At 49.6% G+C, this 21,323-nt stretch overlaps 1 protein-coding gene across 5 annotated transcripts in view; it reads right to left on the reverse strand.

Moving 5' to 3' along the window:
• The window catches only part of SEPTIN11 (septin 11), a 139,634-nt gene extending 121,329 nt beyond the window's left edge, over positions 1-18,305 (reverse strand). For 2 of the 5 annotated variants that reach the window (XR_014011372.1, XM_081207171.1), the window contains exon 1: positions 18,043-18,305. Coding sequence is in view for 4 of the 5 variants with exons in the window: in XM_081207171.1 (XP_081063297.1) it covers positions 18,043-18,069 (27 nt within the window). In the remaining variant the exon portion in view is untranslated. The remainder of the gene's footprint in view (positions 1-18,042) is intronic. The other 3 variants (XM_081207173.1, XM_081207172.1, XM_081207174.1) reach the window with 2 other exon arrangements.
• Positions 18,306-21,323: the final 3,018 nt, after the last annotated feature.

Below are 21,323 nucleotides of genomic sequence, written 5' to 3' on the forward strand. Positions count from 1 at the left end.
AAGTAATTTGCGCCCCCTAACCCGTGGATTTGCGCCCCCTAACCCTAACCCCCAGATGTTGCGCCCGGTGCGGCCGGCCCCCCCTGCACCCCCCACGCTACGCCACTGCATACAAAACAATTATACTGGTAAGTTCAGTGGGGTGTTCTGGAACCATCACAGCAAACTCATACTCAGCATCTGCTCTGCATGCATAAAGTTCCAGGTTCAACTCCTGGTATCTCCAGGCCCGCCTAAAATCCTGGAGAGATGCTGCCAGTCAGTGCAGACAGCACAGTTAGATGGCTCAGTGTTCTGAATGAGGCAGCTTCCCAAGTTTACTCTCGAGTGCTGGTCAAAACAGAATCAGAAACAGAATCATCCCATCATCCATTTGGATTTGCAGATAGTGTTTCCCTGTAATAACTCCAACTGCTGGGAACTCCATGGCAATACACTGTGTGTTCCAAGTGGAACAGCAACAGTAATCACTGCCCCACTTTTTCCAGTAGCTGAATTTTGAACTTTGAATTTCGACCATGGTGTGCAGACCAGAAGTTGGCGGGAAGTTTCCAAGCAATCTGATCAGGAGTCTATAAATCTCATCACTGGCCAATATCCATGTACCGCTGGAGAGTGCCTCATGTCACATACCCAGGACTGGGGCTGGCCCTACCATGGGGCAGAGTGAGGTGACTGCCTCAGGTGGTGGAATGCTGGAAGACAGTGGCAACAGCCCCCTGACTAATCCTCCTCAGCCCCAAGCCATTTGCCCTCTGCTGGTGGATATCGCTGTGTATGCCACACAAATTGTCCTGGACCCCCTAAACAAGGCTGCTGCCTCTGCCATGTGTGCTATCCTGTTGCTAGTATCAAAGTGAGAGTCTATTGCCAGTTTAGTTGGTACCTTGTGCATGGAATAGGGGGTAAGGATGCATCTTGTTCATTGCCTCAGGCAGCAAAAGGTCTTGGTTCAGCCTTGCCCAGGACAGAGATCCGGAGAAGCCCTGTGAGCTGCACACCATGTTACAGCTAGATGTCAGGCATTTAGTGCTGCTGGTCCCAGGCTGCAGAACACTCTTCCAGCAGAGATTCAGCATGACATCCTTCTCGCTTCCAACTTCCAGGACCCGTTTTTGTGCTGGCAGACCGATGCAGCTGTTCAAAACTTTCTTGATTATCCAGTCATTTTAATGATGGTTTTATACTGTGTTGTTGTTTCTAATGGGGCCTTGTTTTATTGAATACACATTGGTGTACGCTTCACTGACAAGTTTAGGAGAGGGCTGTAAGGTGAATGTTTATAAATGAGGAAATAAATAGAAGATCCCTTCTCTTCTGAGCGTTGATGCACTGCACTGAACTCATGGGAAGGGAAAGAGAAGGCAAAGGAGAGCGCACAGCCACAGCACCCCAAGTCTGCAGAACTCGGGAGAGCGAAGTAGCCTGGCTTCTCGTCCTTCCTCTTGGGTGCTTGTTTGCAGGAGGTGAGAGAAGCCAAGACACCCACTGCACTGCCTGCAAAAGCGCTCTGCGAGGCCAGACAAAAAAAAATGCCCCTCCATCCCACCTAGCTCTCTACACATGCCACAGGGCCCAAGAGGCAAGGTGTGGACCTGCAGCAATCACAAAGAATGGCTAGCTAGTTAGCAGCCAAGCCAATATGTGCAGGCACTCCTGCTTCATTCATTTTCCCTTCTTCCCTGTCATCGTTTAAACCCATAGCCCGCTAGGCAGCTCAAGCCACAATGGCCAGAATGATGTGAAAGGGGGCCTGCCACAATCACAGTGCAGCAAATGAAGACCCCAAAATGTCTGCTTTTTTAAAAAATAAAAGCATGTTAGGAGAGAGCAGAGGAAAAAGAAACCAGCTAGGAGAAATTCTAAGAGTTTAGTAAAATGTGTTGGGCAGAGCTTTCAATGGGTTGAAGGATAAGGATCAACTCAATCTCTATATGAAAGCCTAAGGCAGTGGCCCTCAAACTTTTTTCTCTGAGCCACAGTTTCAGAATAAAAAGTTGCTTGCACCAAACCGAATTTTTTATTGACAAGAAATACATTGGAAAGCAAAAGGAAAGAACTCCTAGCAGTGCCTGATTCATAATATGGAAAACAACTACCATATTTTTCACTTTATAAGACGCACCAGACCACAAGATGCATCTAGTTTTTGGAGGAGGAAAACAAGAAAAAAAATATTCTGAATCTCAGAAGCCAGAACAGCAAGAGGGATCGCTGCGCAGTGAAAGCAGCAATCCCTCTTGCTGTTTTGGCTTCTGTGATAGCTGCACAGCCTGCATTCGCTCCATAAGACGCACACACACATTTCCCCTTACTTTTTAGGAGGGAAAAAGTGAGTCTTATAGAGCAAAAAATACGGTACTTTATAGTATGATCAGAACCCAGAAAGTATAAAACAACGCAGCTACATAAGAACATGACTCATTCCCAAAATATAATTATAAGTGAGCCTCTTACATATGCACCTTAAGTATGCCTACAAACTCAATGAGAGGTGTGAGCTTGCTTTTGCTGGGTAATCTCAATTATATTAGGTCTGATTTGAGACAAACAAATTCTCATTTCCTCATCAACACAAGACGTTCTCTTTTCTGATCTTTCTTATTTCTCAGAATTGAAAATCCCGGTTGAAAACAATATGTGGCGCAGAACTGCAGCCAGTGTTCTTGAAGAGAGGCGAAGATACTGTTTTTCTGGCTGTATATATTTCGATACTATGCTATACTATACTGCACTGAAATGTTTAAACGTTTGGTTATCCTTGAATCTTCCTGCCACATTTGTCATCTTCTCCTGCCACACCCTTTGAGAACCACTGGCCTCCGTAGCTCAGAGGCGCGAGAGCTCAATTATTGGAGCCCAGGGCCTGGCCCAACAGTAAAAGCTAACAGCAGCATTCCTAATAATAATAATAATAATAATAATAATAATAATAATAATAATAATAATCTAGTACTAGTACTAGATTAGTACTGCCCAGGAAGACTCCCTGAGTGAGTGCTTGTGGGCCCTGCTTTTGCCACTTACCATCTGGCCTGGGGCGGGGCCTGAAGCCTCACAAGGACTGCGTGCTGCTTGCTGCCTGCTGCCCAGGAAGACTCCCCTGAGTGAGTGCTTGTGGGCCCTGCTTTTGCCACTTACCATCTGGCTTGGGGCGGGGCCTGGGGCCTCACAAGGACTGCGTGCTGCTTGCGGCCTGCTGCCCAGGAAGACTCCCTGAGTGAGTGCTTGTGGGCCCTGCTTTTGCCACTTACCATCTGGCTTGGGGCGGGGCCTGGGGCCTCATAAGGACTGCGTGCTGCTTGCGGCCTGCTGCCCAGGAAGACTCCCTGAGTGAGTGCTTGTGGGCCCTGCTCTTGCCACTTACCATCTGGCTTGGGGCGGGGCCTGGGGCCTCATAAGGACTGCGTGCTGCTTGCTGCTTGCTGCCCAGGAAGACTCCCTGAGTGAGTGCTTGTGGGCCCTGCTTTTGCCACTTACCATCTGGCTTGGGGCGGGGCCTGGGGCCTCATAAGGACTGCGTGCTGCTTGCTGCCTGCTGCCCAGGAAGACTCCCCTGAGTGAGTGCTTGTGGGCCCTGCTTTTGCCACTTACCATCTGGCTTGGGGCGGGGCCTGGGGCCTCACAAGGACTGCGTGCTGCTTGCGGCCTGCTGCCCAGGAAGACTCCCTGAGTGAGTGCTTGTGGGCCCTGCTTTTGCCACTTACCATCTGGCTTGGGGCGGGGCCTGGGGCCTCATAAGGACTGCGTGCTGCTTGCGGCCTGCTGCCCAGGAAGACTCCCTGAGTGAGTGCTTGTGGGCCCTGCTTTTGCCACTTACCATCTGGCCTGGGGCGGGGCCTGGGGCCTCACAAGGACTGCGTGCTGCTTGCGGCCTGCTGCCCAGGAAGACTCCCTGAGTGAGTGCTTGTGGGCCCTGCTTTTGCCACTTACCATCTGGCTTGGGGCGGGGCCTGGGGCCTCATAAGGACTGCGTGCTGCTTGCGGCCTGCTGCCCAGGAAGACTCCCTGAGTGAGTGCTTGTGGGCCCTGCTCTTGCCACTTACCATCTGGCTTGGGGCGGGGCCTGGGGCCTCATAAGGACTGTGTGCTGCTTGCGGCCTGCTGCCCAGGAAGACTCCCCTGAGTGAGTGCCTGAGGGCCCTGCTCCTCCCTGCCACTTACCACCTGGCCCGGGGCGGGGCCTGACAGGCCTCACTAGGACAGTTGTTACTGCCGGAGAGGCACAGAGTGTTTTTAAAATGTTTTTTAAAAATTTTCTTTGGATTTTTTGTATGTGGGGGGTGGGGGTGGGATGGATGTTTGGTTGGGCTTGGGGAATTATTATTTTTTTATTGTGATGTTTTTGTAATTTTTACATTTTTTTGCTTGTATTGTTTTATTGGTTTTGTTTGTTTGTTTAAGGTGTTATTTTGTTTTTAGGGGGAGGGTTCAGGGCTGCCGGGGAGTGGGCCCCAGCCCACAAAATGGCTGGGGCATGTTCCACAGGGGGGGATGCACTGGGACAACCGATCTCAGTGATCACGGGTAGGAGGAGGAGTTACGCTAAGACCAGACCATGTCATTACAGAGGAGGCAGGTTTAGTCGTTGTCTGAGGACTATCCCTGCCTCCGGGTCTGGTCCTGTCCGGATGGATACTAGAATCAGCAAGGGATACCCACGTGACCTGAAGGTGCTGCTGTGCAATGCCAGGTCAATGATTCGTAAGACCACTGCCATCCATGACTTGATCATGGATGGAGGATTTGACCTGGCATGTGTAACAGAGACTTGGTTGGATGAAGCAGATGGGCCTGTCCTTGCCGCTGCTTGTCCACCAGGTTTCTCTTACGCACAGCAACCCAGGTCACGTGGGCGGGGAGGGGGGGTTGCAGTGATTTTTAGGAAGTCATTAGTTTGCACCAGGCGTCCTATTGGGAAGACCCAGTTTTCTGAGTGCATGTTCTGGAAGTTGGGCAATAGGGGCAGTACAGGATTCCTTTTGGTGTACCGACCTCCCCGCTGCACCAAGGATTCCCTGCCCGAGCTGCTTCAGGTCGTGGCGGATGTTCTCCTGGAGACACCTAGCCTGGTCGTCCTAGGGGATTTTAACATCCATGCCGACACGACCTTACAAGGGGCCGCTCGGGACTTCGTGGAAAGCATGGCCTCCATGGGGCTGTCCCTGAATAAGTCTGGCCCAACCCATAGCCGTGGACATGCCTTGGACCTGGTGTTTACCTCTATGGATGTTGGTGATCTGACACTAAGTAAAAGCGAAATGAAAGAAGTGCCATGGTCAGATCACTTCCTGGTGCAACTGGACTTCTCTGCGACCCATCCCCTCTGCAGGGAGGTGGGACCAATTCGGATGGTCCGCCCCCGCCACTTAATGGATCCAAATGGTTTCCAGAGAGTGGTAGGGGATGCTTTATCCCATGTTGATGGCCTTTCAGCCGATTCCCTGGTGGCCCGCTGGAATGTGGAGTTAACCAGGGCTATTGACTGTTTGGCTCCGAAGCGCCCTCTCCGATTGCATGGAGCCCGGACAGCCCCGTGGTTTTCCACGGATCTGAGGGCAATGAAACAATCGTTGAGACGGCTAGAGCGCCGGTGGCGGATAACTCATTCCGAATCTGACCGGACACAGGTTAGAGCTCAACGTCGAGCCTACCAAGTGGCGATAGCGACGGCGAAGAAGAATTTCTTCACCGCCTCTATTGCATCTGCAGAAAACAGCAGCAGGAGACTTTTTCAGGTGGTTCACAATTTAGCGGAACCACCTGCAACATCGGGGCCCAGTACGGGCCACATGTTCTCCTGCAATGATTTTGCAAAGTTTTTTGCAGATAAAATCGCCCAGATTCGGGAAGAAGTAGACTCCACCGTGGGAGCAGGGCCGGGGCGGGAGAGTGCTAGAGTTCTGTCTAGTCAAGTTGAGTGGGATCAATTTCAATCTGTTACCTCCGAGGATGTGGACAGGCTGCTTGGACGAGTGAAACCAACCACCTGTCTCCTGGATCCTTGCCCATCCTGGCTTATAAAAGCTAGCCGGGAAGGACTGGGCGATGGGCTTCGTGGGGTGGTGAATGCTTCCCTCCGTGAGGGAGCCTTCCCAGACCCGCTGAAAGAGGCGGTTATTAAACCGCTTCTTAAAAAACCATCTTTAGATGCGGCCACGATGGCCAACTATCGCCCAGTCTCAAATCTTCCATTCCTGGGCAAGGTGATTGAGCGAGTGGTTGCTGAACAACTCCAGGCACGCCTGGAAGAAGCGGACCATTTGGATCCCTTCCAGTCGGGATTCAGGCCTCATCATGGGACTGAAACTGCCTTGGTCGCACTGGTTGATGATCTCCGGCGGGCTAGGGACAAAGGTGAGAGCTGTTTCCTAGTTCTGCTGGATCTCTCAGCGGCGTTTGATACCATCGACCATAGCATCCTTCTGGACCGTCTTGAGGGGCTGGGAGCTGGGGGCACTGTTATACAGTGGTTCCGCTCCTTCCTCCTGGGCCGTGTTCAGAAAGTGGTGGTGGGGGATGAGTGTTCAGACCCTTGGGCCCTCACTTGTGGGGTGCCTCAGGGTTCTGTCCTCTCCCCCATGCTTTTTAACATCTATATGAAGCCGCTGGGAGAGATCATCAGGAGGTTTGGGCTGGGTGTTCATCAGTATGCGGATGACACCCAGCTCTACCTCTCTTTTAAATCAGAACCAGTGAAGGCGGTGAAGGTCCTGTGTGAGTGTCTGGAGGCGGTTGGAGGATGGATGGCGGCTAACAGATTGAGGTTGAATCCTGACAAGACAGAAGTACTGTTTTTGGGGGACAGGAGGCGGGCAGGTGTGGAGGATTCCCTGGTCCTGAATGGGGTAACTGTGCCCCTGAAGGACCAGGTGCGCAGCCTGGGAGTCATTTTGGACTCACAGCTGTCCATGGAGGCACAGGTCAAATCTGTGTCCAGGGCAGCTGTTTACCAGCTCCATCTGGTACGTAGGCTGAGACCCTATCTGCCTGCGGACTGTCTCGCCAGAGTGGTGCATGCTCTGGTTATCTCCCGCTTGGACTACTGCAATGCGCTCTACGTGGGGCTACCTTTGAAGGTGACGCGGAAACTACAACTAATCCAGAATGCGGCAGCTAGACTGGTGACTGGGAGCGGCCGCCGAGACCATATAACACCGGTCTTGAAAGACCTGCATTGGCTCCCAGTACGTTTCCGAGCACAATTCAAAGTGTTGGTGTTGACCTTTAAAGCCCTAAACGGCCTCGGTCCAGTATACCTGAAGGAGCGTCTCCACCCCCATCAGTCTGCCCGGACGCTGAGGTCCAGCGCCGAGGGCCTTCTGGCGGTTCCCTCACTGCGAGAAGCAAAGCTACAGGGAACCAGGCAGAGGGCCTTCTCAGTAGTGGCGCCCGCCCTGTGGAACGCCCTTCCAGCAGATGTCAAAGCGATAAACAACTATCTGACATTCAGGAGACATCTTAAGGCAGCCCTGTTTAGGGAAGTTTTTAACGTGTGACATTTTACTTTATTTTTGGTTTTTATGGAAGCCGCCCAGAGTGGCTGGGGAGGCCCAGCCAGATGGGCGGGGTATAAATAATAAATTATTATTATTATTATTATTATTATTATTATAGTACTACCAAATTATTTGCAGATTCACAAGAGGCAGTGTAGGGTTCCGGGTTCCCTGCAGTCCTCAGACTGTGTGTTCTTTGCCCACCCACTTCCGAAAGAGACCCTCCTGAACCTGCAACTTCTAAAAAGGGGAGGAAAAGAAATTGCAGTGAATGAGGCAAAGAAAACAAAACAAAACAGGAAAACAAAACCCACCACATTCCTTCAGGTGCAGGCACTGAGCCAGGAAAATCTTGCTCTGGAGAAGAAAAGGTTCACAAACCAGGGAAGAGACTAAATTGCTGTTGAAATTAAAAGTATGCTTGTTTGCGAAGAGCCAAGCAGCTCAGAAACTCTCAGCATTTAAAGGGTCTTAGTAATTCAGGCTTTCTGGCATTTCCCCCAGCTTGTGCTAAGGAAGATGTTCAAGAACTTCCCACGCTCCTTGACACTCACACAGCTTCTCTGGGGTTAGCAACTGAAAGAAATCAGCAAAGCCACAGGCTTCCTAGAAACCAGATACCAGCCATTTTATTCTAAAAGGGCAGCATACATTGCAAGTCCGGTGTATATTGGGAGAAAGCTGCTACAGAGCAAGAGTCTCCCCCCCCCTTTCTTTTTTGCATGTAAGAACAAAGCATATCATATTCCCAATCTGTGCTCTTTGGTAATAGCCACACAAAAAGATATCGTCTGATAGAAGGAGAAGCAGCAACTTGTGTACTCAGGAACCAACTAAAATTCTCCATCTAAAAAAACCAGGCTGCAAGGTTTGATGGAGAACTGAAAATAACTTTCAACCACTACAACACACGTGTGCATCACCTAAAGACAGCAACATGTAAGCTTCTTGCTTCAAAACCATTGTTTTCACCACTATGTGAATTAAAAAAATAAATTTTTAAGTTAGTTTTCATCAACTAACATTTATTTCACCAATTTGCAGCCATACTGAAAAGTGCTAGTGAAGATGCGCTATGAGGAACGAAGACTTGTGTAAGGTCAGAATAGAAGTCCCCAGTTTTGCTTAGCATCCAGATGATTTTGGGAAGCAAATGAGGAGGGCATGAGGGCAGCCGTTCAACAGTTTTCAACTCTGCCCCCCCCCTTTGTTTCTTAAGGCAATACTCACTGTTTGTGATTATGACACAGGGCATTCCTTATGGCAATGCTTCCTAGTCTTTGGAGGAGAGGGGACAGAAGGCTGTCAGTCACCTTCCCCTCATCCTGCACCATTTCACCTAAGACCATCATGAGCAGCTATTCTGGGAGCAAAATCAGACTGCAAAATCTGCAAGGCAGTGGTTTCAGAATGAGTCCACAAGACCACCACTCCCTAAAAGGTGGTGCAGTTTTGATTCCTACATTGACATTTCCTCTTACAAGCACTGAACTCAAGGCTCTTGGGAATATGGTTATCTGGGTGCACCTATATCACTGGTTCACGTAGGCATGTCCATCCAGCAATGCTAGCATGTATGGACATGCCCTCAAAAGGCAGAACTTCAGGTCACATCAAAAGCTTTCCAAGTCAGTCACTAAGCCACCAAGTAGAATCATAGAATCATAGAATCGAATCATAGAATCATAGAGTTGGAAGAGACCACAAGGGCCATCGAGTCCAAACCCCTGCCAAGCAGGAAACACCATCAGAGCACTCCTGACATATGGTTGTCAAGCCTCTGCTTAAAGACCTCCAAAGTAGGAGACTCCACCACACTCCTTGGCAGCAAATTCCACTGTCGAACAGCTCTTACTGTCAGGAAGTTCTTCCTAATGTTTAGGTGGAATCTTCTTTCTTGTAGTTTGGATCCATTGCTCCGTGTCCGCTTCTCTGGAGCAGCAGAAAACAACCTTTCTCCCTCCTCTATGTGACATCCTTTTATATATTTGAACATGGCTATCATATCACCCCTTAACCTCCTCTTCTCCAGGCTAAACATGCCCAGCTCCCTTAGCCGTTCCTCATAAGGCATCGTTTCCAGGCCTTTGACCATTTTGGTTGCCCTCCTCTGGACACGTTCCAGTTTGTCAGTGTCCTTCTTGAATTGTGGTGCCCAGAACTGGACACAGTACTCCAGGTGTGGTCTGACCAGAGCAGAATACAGTGGCACTATTACTTCCCTTGATCTAGATGCTATACTCCTATTGATGCAGCCCAGAATTGCATTGGCTTTTTTAGCTGCCGCGTCACACTGTTGGCTCATGTCAAGTTTGTGGTCAACCAAGACTCCTAGATCCTATTCACATGTACTGCTCTCAAGCCAGGTGTCACCCATCTTGTATTTGTGCCTCTCATTTTTTTGCCCAAGTGCAATACTTTACATTTCTCCCTGTTAAAATTCATTTTGTTTGTTTTTGCCCAGTTCTCTAATCTGTCAAGGTCGTTTTGAAGTGTGATCCTGTCCTCTGGGGTGTTAGCCACCCCTCCCAGTTTGGTGTCATCTGCAAATTTGATCAGGATGCCCTTGAGTCCATCATCCAAGTCGTTGATAAAGATGTTAAATAAGACCGGGCCCATGACAGAACCCTGTGGCACCCCACTAGTCACTCTTCTCCAGGATGAAGAGGAACCATTGATGAGCACCCTTTGGGTTCGGTCAGTCAGCCAGTTACAAATCCACTGAGTGGTAGCAGAGTCACTGAGTGGTAGCAGTGGTAGCAGAGTCTGAACCAGCCCGTGGAATTGCTATGAGCAAGGGCAATGGAGACTCTACAGTGGACGCTCACATTGCACACGTGATCCGTGCAGGATGCACATTCGCAACCCACAGCATTCGCAACCCATGCCTGCGCGGGTTGCGATTTGGCTCTTCTGCGCATGCGCGGGTTGCAATTTAGCGCTTCTGTGCATGCGCGACCGCTGAAACCCGGAAGTAACCCGTACTTCCAGGTTTCGGCAGTCCGTAACCCGAAAAAGCACAACCTGAAGCAGCTGTAACCTGATGTATGACTGTACTAAAATCAGGACCTTCTCTGCATGGAACCAACACTGTTGTCACTGCTAATTTGCCACGAATAGGGCTGCCGGCTCTTTCTGTGCCTTTTAACTACAAAAAGGCAGAGTATTTTAATGGAGGACTCTTACTCAAGAGAAACCCAGGTTCAAATCCTTAGCCAGAGTGGTCACTGAAGAACCTTAGGCTCTGTCTCAGCCTCACCTACCCCATAAGTTTTTTTTGATGCTGCCATGGGAGAGGGATGCTTGGGCAGAAACTATTTCTTCCCATAACCCCCATTGACATTCCGCATGGTGAAATCCAAAGCAGACCAAAGACCTCCTGTAGTCCATCCTCCACCCTCTCAGCCCCTTCCCTGGACTCTGATACCTCCTGGATCCCACCAACTTCCCCCATCTCACTTGGGCCTTCCCAAGGGTCGCCAGCTCCAACTTGTTGAGAGTTCCTCCCATTCCTCCTCAGGATCAGACCATGTATGATGCCACCATGGGACTCGTGGCATCTACAGGGAAAGACAAAAACACTTGTGGCTTTTTTAGTGGATTTCTTTTTAAAGTGGACTCAACAGAAGCCTACAGAGTTACTAATGGCTCTTAAGCGGTTTATAAGTACAAAATAAATACGTTAAGTCAAATACACAACAAAACAATTCCACAAATGGCACATACACACACAGAGAGAGAGAGAGAGAGAAGCGGTCAGACATTCTCATGTAACACTGGAAACCAGCTACAATCCAAAGAAGGCTGTCGGTTCACAATGAGCAAAAGTGCCATTTTCAACAACCATTGGGACTCTCTGCCACTGGATTAGAGGGGTCTTAGGAAAGAGCCACCGGAGAAAATTGGCAATGACGTCTAAACAGAGCAAGCAGGGTCTCCCTCCTCAGCAGAGGGCTGGACTACGTGACATCTGAAGTGCCTCCCTGTTCTATGGTTCTTTGTTCACAGGTGGTATAACTCTGATGCGTACAGCTCAGCAGCAGAACACATGCCTTGCATGCTGAAGGGCTGGGAGGTGCTCCCTGCTTGAAACCCTGGAGGGCTGCTGCCAGTCAGTGCAGACAATACTAAGTCAGATGGGCCAAAGGTCTGGTTCAGTATAAGGCAGCTTCCTGTGTGCATAAGTAATGCAAGAAGGGCTTTTACATTTGCCAGAAGCTCGGCTCTGCCCTCGCCGGTCTTGGAAGGATCCTTTAAGAAAGTCCCATATGACCAGAGAATTTCCGCCTGTCCTTTGGGGGATATAGGAAGCCCTGAACACATATTTTTTAGATGAGGCATGTAGAGAGACCATTGACCCCCTGGGGTGAGGCTTGCTGACCTCCTGGTAAAGCAAAAATTCAATCTTCTCCTGTTAGGCAAAGACTACAAGATGACCCAGATTGTCACTAGATTCTGTGCATAGATCTGTAGGCGCAGACCATCCCCCGATTCAATCTAGTTTGCTTAAGAAAATTCCGAAACCCGGATCCATGGGCGACTTTGGGTCATTTCTCTAAGGTAGTCTATTTTAAAGTTTTTATGTGTTTATATGCCTATCACACTCTTAAAACTTAAAATGCATTGTTGCATATTGTTTTAAATGTTTGTTTTGCTATTGGGATTGTAGTTCCATTTCTCAAGCTGGTCTCTGACCATAATAAATTTCATGTTTAAATTTCATGTGGGATTGGATGGAAGCCTCCCCTCTGATGCGTGAGAGCTTTTCTTATACTCTTATGCTTCTGCAAAGCACCTCACTGCTGAAGCAGCTGCTTTGCATAACCTATTTTTACATAATTAGCAGCTTGCATGGAACTGGCACACTTTTAAAGGAGGAACTATTGGCAACGGGCAAATCAGGTACTAACAACCGGAGTCTGAATAAACAGCAGTGGTAAGCAAGATCCTGATGCCAGTTCCAAATTATTCAAATGATGATGAATTGAACTATAATAAAAATGGGAAGCTCCTCACTTGCCTTCTGGGGACAGAAATCTGTTCGGACCTATTGCACTCGCATTCCCAAGAAAATTAACAGATACATGAGATCTAGAAACTTGTTTATAACATCGGTGGAAGTTGAAGCTCTCAAGGTCAGTAATGTGAAGCCAAGGAATGCTTAGGAGGGGGGAAAGGAGGGGGAAAAATAAAATTAGGAGAACAGTAATGAAAGAAGCAGATAGCAGGTGTGAGGGAGAAAGATAGACAATATGGCAAAAATATTAACTGGGCGCCCTGTTGCAGGCTAAGATTAAAGGCGGGTCTTGGGTCTGTAAAGGGAGAAGATTGAAGCTTTAATTAAAAATAGTGAAGACTTTTGTCTTCATAGACAGATCCCTGCTGCAGGCTGGAGACTGACAGTAGCTGTTCTGTTACAAATGTGGATATACTTTATACTTTAGATAATGTTACTCATAAAAGTAGCTAGAGCAAACCACCAAACAGAGTGGTTTGCACGATAACGTTTGCCCTTGTTACTTTATGTGCATTATTTTATAATCAGCGCAGTGTCATTTCCCCAGTACATCTCAGTGGGCAAATTCCGTGACTCAATAATGCTATCTTGGTTCTGTTAAATCAAGCCAGACTGATCCTTCTTTCAGTTCCTCTCCCCACATCCTACACACAAGCCAAATGTGCCCTCTCTCTCTCTCCATGCCCAACAGTTTTATTAATGATTAACCCAATTAACCTGCTCATCAGAGCAGTAGTACAATAGGCAGATTCCTGCAAAGATATGGAAAGGAAGTGTAAGGTAATAGGAAACTGGACCCCCAGAGTCTATGCAAGGCCATAGTTGCATAGCTGTCAACGTTTCCCTTTTTTAAAGGGAAATTCCCTTATTCCAAATAGGATTCCTCACAAGAAAAGGGGAAAGTTGACAGCCATGCAGTTTGCTGTCATGCTAAAACAAGAGGGGGAGCCTCTGTGCCTAAGACTCCATGCTCTCTAGAGACCATCCATTAACTATGTCACACTTCATGGGAAGAATAGAGCAGCTGCAAGAAAAGGATTTGGGATAGGTTGGCAAGGAGGCAAAGTATGACTTGGGTGTGTGCGTGTGCTAAAAGGAGTTTTAAAAGTCTGACGTGCTTTTTGAATAGTCCCCATTTCCAGAGATGTGATGGTTTGCTGGGATGAGTTAATGACATTATACTCTGTACATGCTCAGGGATATCCACCCCCCTTTCTATTCTGCACGCACGGAGAAAAAAAACTCAAGAGAGAAGGTAATCATCAATGAAGAGTTTCAGACTTCGGCATCTCCAGGTGGAGCTGGAAAAGGACCCTGACTGAAACCCTGCAGAGAACCACTGCCCATCAGTGTAGACCAGGGGTTGTCAACCTGGTCCCTACCGCCCACTAGTGGGCGTTTCAGGATTCTAGGTGGGCGGTAAGGGGTTCTACAGCACGAGTTGAATCCTCCTTCCATCGAGCACTGGTGGATGGTAAGGGAATTTTACCATCAAGAAAGATGCATTAGTGGGAGGTAGGTATAAAAAGGTTGACTACCCCTGGTGTAGACCATACTAGACTAGATGGACCAATGGCCTGTCTTGGTATAATCCTAGTCATTATACATGACATGCAAACTGGGCCATTATGGGGAAGATGGTTGAGATTTTTTAAACCATTGTTTGATGTAGAAGCTGGAATTTTAGTGCTAGAACTCTCATTGCCGTCCACAACACCAGCTTCACAAACATGTACACAAATTTTACTAATGCGTCTGCCTACAAATACATGTCAGTCATATGTGTCACTCTTGTTACCTTGAAAGGAAAGGGAAATCACCATCATTCTCTTCCATCTTACAGAAAAATTGCCTGGAGACTATTTCAACTCACCATAGGAGAGTGGCTTTTTCACAAAGCTACTCTCAGCTCATATATCTCACTGCCTCATGCTGTAGCCCTGTGAATCAACTACAATACCTTTTATTTGGGCTCCCGTGTGGCTGGACCCATTTTGCCCTGGACCCTTTCAGAAAGCAACAAATCCAAATCCAAACTGAAACATAATTGTTACCAGTCGCACTGAGGAAATGGTGGGAAGAGTGTAATTTTTGTTCATTTAAAATGATAAATGAAAAAAAACCAATTTACATGAACAATGTGCTTTTTTAAAAATAAAGTGGGGCGGGGCGGGGCATGATACAATTGCCAAATCACAATGCAGTCTGTTACCCTACTAGAGCCACAAATTGTATTATAAAACGGTAACAGAAACTAAGCAAGGGAACCAGGTCACATCTTGAATGCAGACACCATTTTTCACATTCTGAAAGTAGCCACACTGAAGTCATTTGCTCACGCGCAACATCTGTTTTACTGGCATGCACTTTAAAAAAAAAACCAGCGAACAGGAAAAAGTCAATCAAGTCCCCTTCTCCCTCCCTCCCTCCCCCCACCTTCCTCCCCTCCCCACCTCCTCAAGATGTATAAGAGTCCTTTCATATGGCCAGCATTTACTTTCACCAACATCTCCCTAAGTTATAGACATAATAAAAAGGATTTCTGTGTCTCTCTTTCGGTAAGGATCTCTTTATGTGAAGCTGCCTGGCAAGCCTGCGAAACAAAGTTTCTCAGACGTTACTGGTTTATCAAAAAGGAAAGAAACCCTGCCAAAAAAGTAGGGATGAGAGATCTAATTTCATCCCAACATCTCTCCAGGGTATTCTTCCTATTTTTAATGGCTAAGAAGATCCTCCAGCCTGAATCTTCAACCTTGAAAGGATATGTCCCTTAATATTTTCTGGCCTCCATTTGTTTAAATCTTTCGCCCACAACCCCAATGCACACCTATAGGTGTATACAAACTGACACCTTCTCTTATCTGCTTCGGGCTTTTGCCACAGGATGTACGAGAAACCCTTAAGGTGCTACAGGCCTTGCAGAGGTTTCTTGTGGCAAACGACTGCGTCCGCTCGAGTTGACATTTCTCAACTCCCCACCTTAACAAAAAACAGAATTGTACAGTGGAGGGGCAGCAGCTGGATGCTTCAGCCTGTGGGAAACTGCTTGAGAAGGCATTAAGAGTCAAACAAATAAACTGAGTCGCCAACATCATTTCTGTGTCTACTCTTTGGGGAAAGAGAGAGAGAGAGAGAGAGGGAGAGAGGGAGAGAAGACAGAGGGGATGTTAAGAAAATTAAAGTTTATACGAATGCCAAACTTCTAGTTGCCTCTATTGCTTTTCCACACAGCTCTACTTCTGATCCCAGAGAATACTGCAACTCTTCGCCCAAGTGATTTTTTCCCCCCTGGGGGTGGGGGGAGTTGGGAAAGGAAGGAGAAGACTGGGTTAAGGCATCTCCATCCAGTACTCCCATTACCATTGCTGCTGCCTGAACAGAGGATGCTTGAAACCCTCCCAAGAATGCAGTCCTGAAAGACAGACATCCGCAGCCCGTTTGCCTTGCCCTGTTTGAAATGCGGTTAACAGGCCACCAGGATACAATATATACAACCCTATATACCTACAGCTTGTTTCCCTTTCCAATGTTGACTAAAAGACGAAGTTCTCTAAAAAGCACTAAATCGGAAACCACACACGGGTGTTGCAAGCCTGCATTCTTTATAGCACTTTAATTTTCTATTCTTGGGTCATGATCTGCAAGGAAAGTCACACCCCAATCTACTAATATAAATACTAGCAACGTACACACTTGTGGCTTTACTTTTAAAGTGCTGGAGGTGTTCTGCACACTTACAACAACCCTGTAAGGTAGCTCACGACCACTGTCCCCTTACAGAAGATGAAACATTAGGAAGCTGCCTTAAACTGAGTCAAGCCACTGTTCCATCCAGCGCAGTGTTGCGTACACTGGTTGGCAGCAGCTCTGTAGGGTTTCCAGCAGGGGTGTTCATCAGCCCTACTTGTTGGGATCAGCCAGGGGTTGAACCCGGGATCTTCAGCATGCAGATGCACTGAGCTATGGTCCTGCGACCTTCTGCATGCCCCACAGATGCTCTTGCACCCGGCACGCCAAAAGCTTTGCCATGGCAAAGGTAAGATTCCAATTCAGGGCTTGCAACTTCATAGAATCACATGTGTCACTCTCTTTTGTTCTGGGGTGTTGTTGTTGTCCCCAATGAAAGAGGGGGTGGGGGAGAACATGCAAAAGAAGGTAAGACAAAAAGCCAGAAAGATAGAGAAGGAAAAAGGCAGGCTGGGGGGGGGGGGAGAGAAGGATGGCCCATATTTTTTTCTGGTCTTTCGTATGAAAAGATTCAAAGTGACAGCTCTAACACCACCCCCTTCTGCATCATGGAAAAGCAAAGAGAGTCTTAGAAACATAGAACTGTAGAGTTGGAAGAGACCACAAGGGATGTTTTGCCCCAAGTGGGGCTCAAACTCAAGACCCTGAGATCAACAGCAGAGCTGCAACCCTACACGGCCACGTCAGAGCAAGTCCCCTGAAAGAGGATTTCCTCCCAAGCAGACATGTATAGAATTGCAATCTTACAAATTTGCATATGCTAGTCTTTGCCTAGTTGTGCTGACTTGGGCTGACGGGAGTTGTTTGTCCAGCACATCTGGAGCCGGGCACCACGTTGGCGAGGGCTGGTGCATGCTTGCATGTCTTAGATGAATGATGCGCTGGCCTAGACGCGGCGCTTCCCAGAGGTTGTGGGGTTGCAGCTGTATATCACCTGGATGCTCAGCCAGCTAACAAAATCTCACAATGGTTTGGGGAGGCAGCCATCCCGTTATGCTCCCCATGCCTTCCCCACAACACAAGCATGTGCCTCTACCCTAGAGGACAACTTTGCCTCCTTCCCCACCCGCAACCTCAGGCACGTTTCCTCTCCTTTATTTCTTTCGCCTGAAGCCACACACCTTCCTTCCATTGACTGACGCTGATCCCGGGCATCTTTTCAGAATCGCCAGGGAGGGCGGCCTATGCGTGTTTCCCTCTCCACTACCCACTCCCTCCGATTTTCGTCTGGTGTGCCCTATTTTTAGATAGGAAGACAACCAGCTCCATATTTTGCTACCACACACACAAACAAACACACCCCTTTCCCTGCTTTCTTTTCTTTCATTCTCCCCCCCCCCCGCTCTTTTTTTTTTTAGAAGCTTGGTGCACGGGAAAAGAAACCCGGGTCCGGGCCCTCCTCCCGGCACGTAACGTCTGAACGCGTCCCGTCTCCCGCCAACCCGACCCACCCTCAGCCTCTCGCCCCGCAGGCGCCCACCTCCGGCGATCCCCTTTGCAATGAATGGAGACGGAGAGAGATGGAAGAAAGGCGGGCGGGCGGGAAGGCAGGGGGAATGCCGCGGACCTCTCTGGCTCGCGTTCCCGGGAAGCAACAAGCGGCCGCCGCCTCGCTCGCTCGCTCTCCCGCCTCAGCCGCCGGGAAGGGAGGCTCGGGCGCGCTCTTCCCCATCCCCGTTATCCGAGCCCGGGCGCTGCGCACATGGGCTGCGCGCCCGCCCGACCGGGGAGCTCCACACACCCCGCGGGGAGGGCTCCTCTCCCCTCCTCCTCACTCACCGAGGGTCTCCCCACCGCCACGGCCATGCTGCTGCTGAGGGGGGCGAGGGCGGCGACGACGAGGCTCCGGCCGCTGCTGCTGCTGCTGCTGCTCGCCTTCTTCGCCGGCGCCTGACGCGGCTGCTGCTGCTGCCCCTCCTCCCGAGCGCCCTCCCCGCTCGCATGAAAAGCAGCCTCTGGCTTCGCCTGCGCTCGCGATTATAAGCGGCAAACATGGCCACCCGGTTGGAAGCGACCATTCGCTGGCGAGAGGGGTGGGTGGAATGGGGACGTGCGCCTCTGTGCAATGGGGACGGGTGCTCGCGCGGCGGGGGTCGCGAGGCGGCCTCCCCCCCACCCCGCCAGCTCCCCTCAACCCCGTTTTGGACTGCCGCGCGCGCGCGCGCGCTCGGAGGCGCCTGCCCCAAAAGGTGCGCGCGCGAGAAACTGAGGGGGCCGGGAGGCGCCTCGGGGGGAAAGGCGCTTTCCCTCGACGGCGGGGCTGAAGGAGCCATTGGCGCCAGGCGCCCCTTCGGCGGGGGGCTCGTGCCCGAGTCCGTCCGGGCAGAGCGCGCGAGCGGGGACCGCTCTTTCCTCCGGGAGAGCCAGGCGGGCAGGCGCGGGGACGCGGCGGGTGTTGGGGGGCTGAATTTCGCCCCTCAGGCTTCATCCATGTGGGCATGGGAACGGCTAATGTGGGCAGCGGAAAGGACCTCGCGCTCTCCCCTCGACTGCTGCTGGCGGTGGGAGTGGGGCAAAGTGGGGCCGTGGCTCAGTGACAGAAAGCCGCGGGTTCAATCCCAGGCAGGGTCGCTGCCAGCGCGGGAAGACTCCCAAAACCAATTTCTAAAGGTTTTGAAAGCATCCGCTTAATGATTTCCTTCCGATGCTGTGTGCTACTTCATTGTATTTTTATTGCATCCTCTAGTCCAGGGGTCAGCAAACTTTTTCAGCAGGGTCCACTGTTCCTCAGACCTTGTCGGGGCCGGACTATATTTTTAAGAAGAAGAAGAAGAAAAGAACGAATTCCTATGCCCCACAAATAACCCAGAGATGCATTTTAAATAAAAGCACACATTCTACTCATGTAAGAACACCAGGCAGGCCCCACAAATAACCCAGAGATGCATTTTAAATAAAAGGACGCATTTTACTCATGTAAAAACACGCTGATTCCTGGACCGTCCACAGGCCGGATTTAGAAGGCGTTTGGGCTGGATCTGGCCCCTGGGCCTTAGTTTGTCTACCCATGTGTCTAGTCCAGTGGTTTCCAATCTTTTTTTGCCATGCGCCACCTAAGCATCTCTAAAATCCTGGTGCCCCCCCCCGGGACCACTGTCGGAGGAAGGGGGATGCGGTCTGCCCCTGGTGTCATCCCTGGGGGGGTGCCATTGCCCCCTGCCCCCCTGGGACGCTCGCTGTGGGTGCTACTGCCCCCGTGCTCGCAGACCCGCCCCCGTGGGACACTCACCCCACCCCAAGGTGCACATCATGTGTGCCACTCAGGGTGCCAGAGCAGCTAGCTCCTCCTCTGCCTGTGCCATTTAATTCTTATTATTTAAAAAGTGGGCTCCTATTCACGTGGAGGAAGCCTAAAAGGCCATTAACTGTGAATAACTCATTCTCAAATTGCGCCCCTTAAAAATCAAATTGCCCCCCGTGGGCCGTGCACCCCATGTTGGGAACCATGGCATCTAGTTTATTGCGAATGTTGCACAAGAAAGCACAACGTGAGCAGTGAAAGAAGCAAGAAGGTGCCATTCAAAAGCAGGGGGTCTTATACTGAATGCTGGTATCCTGCAGACCCCCAGCATGAAGCTCACGGACCACTGGCGTGTCATGGACCACAGTCTGGAAACTCCAGTGTGGTGTAGTGGTTAAGAGCGGTGGACTTGTAATCTGGTGAACTGGGTTCAATTCCCTGCTCCTCCACATGCAGCTGCTGGGTGACCTTGGGCTAGTCACACTTCTCTGAAGTCTCTCAGCCCCACTCACCTCACAGAGCATTTGTTGTGGGGGACGAAGGGAAAGGAGATTGTTAGCTGCTTTGAGACTCCTTTGGGTAGTGATAAAGCGGGATATCAAATCCAAATCCAAACTCCTGGTGTTGGAGGATTTCCTTGCGCCCTTGGCAAAGAGTGGCCGGGGGAATGCACAAGTGGGCAGGCTCCTAGCTACTCTGAGCCAGAGTGGAGAGGCGCAATTTTTGTGCCATTTGGTCTTGCGCCCTTGGCTCCCAACCTCTAGGTACGTCCCTGCCTGCTGTAGATAATACTGAACATGGTGGACCAACTGTCTGTCTAGGTGTAAGGCAGATTCATGTATTGGGAACTTCACAGCATGTTCCTAATTTTTTTTAAAAAAAACCACACCATTATTTCTCTTTCATAAAGAATTTCGTTCTAGATTGCACAAAAGGTCCCTCTAGGCCACCATCCTAGGCAGGCTTTTTTAAAAAAAAAAGTGTGCCCCATATTTTTCACGGTTCTTTGCTATGAAAAGATTCAGAGCTCTAACACCACCCCTTCTGAATCATAGAAAAGCAAAGAGAGTATTGCAGAACAAACCTTCCCCCCCCCCTGCAGCAAATGTCACTCAGAGATAGAGTTCCCCTGAACACTGAGGCTCAATTGGACTTGTCGTGTTGACAACAGACTTCCAAAGCAGATTCCAGGAATCCAGAGAAGGCTGACCTCAGCCAAGACACCCTGACTTTCCATGATGACTTGCGAGGTCACAGGGGGTGCCTAAGGCAGGCGCACAGAGAAATGCCACAGTGTGCATGTGCATGATGAATCCAACAGGTTTCATGCACATGCCTACTTTGAATGCATGGGCAATGCTCAAGAACACTACTGCACTCGTAAACAACTCCTATTCATTTCAACTTTCCAAGACAACATCCTGGTGGACTATGCCCACTACGTCCAGAATTTGCCAGACATATACGGAATACTGCATTCGTCAGCAGTGTCTGGGCAGAAATCAGTCAAATGTCCGAGAAAATCCTGACGTATGGCAACCCATGTCGTCAGCAGTGATGTTGAGAGCAACAACTTTTCTGTCCAGGTTTTCACTGTTTGAAATATGGCAACCCTAAATAATGTGATGGTTCAGTGGTCTGACCTGCCTCATAGCCGAGCCCTCTTTGAGTGCAGCCCTTGTACAGAGCACAGGCCTTTCTGACTGCCCACTTCCACTGGCACGCCCAAAAATATTGTTGGCTGATGACTTCTTGACTTTTGATAATGGCCAACTGCAGAGAATTCTCAAAATGTCTTATTGCCAGTGCAAGTTGCTTT

This window comes from Podarcis bocagei (genome assembly GCF_964188305.1).
Source record: "Podarcis bocagei genome assembly, chromosome: 9".
Lineage (NCBI taxonomy): Eukaryota > Metazoa > Chordata > Lepidosauria > Squamata > Lacertidae > Podarcis > Podarcis bocagei.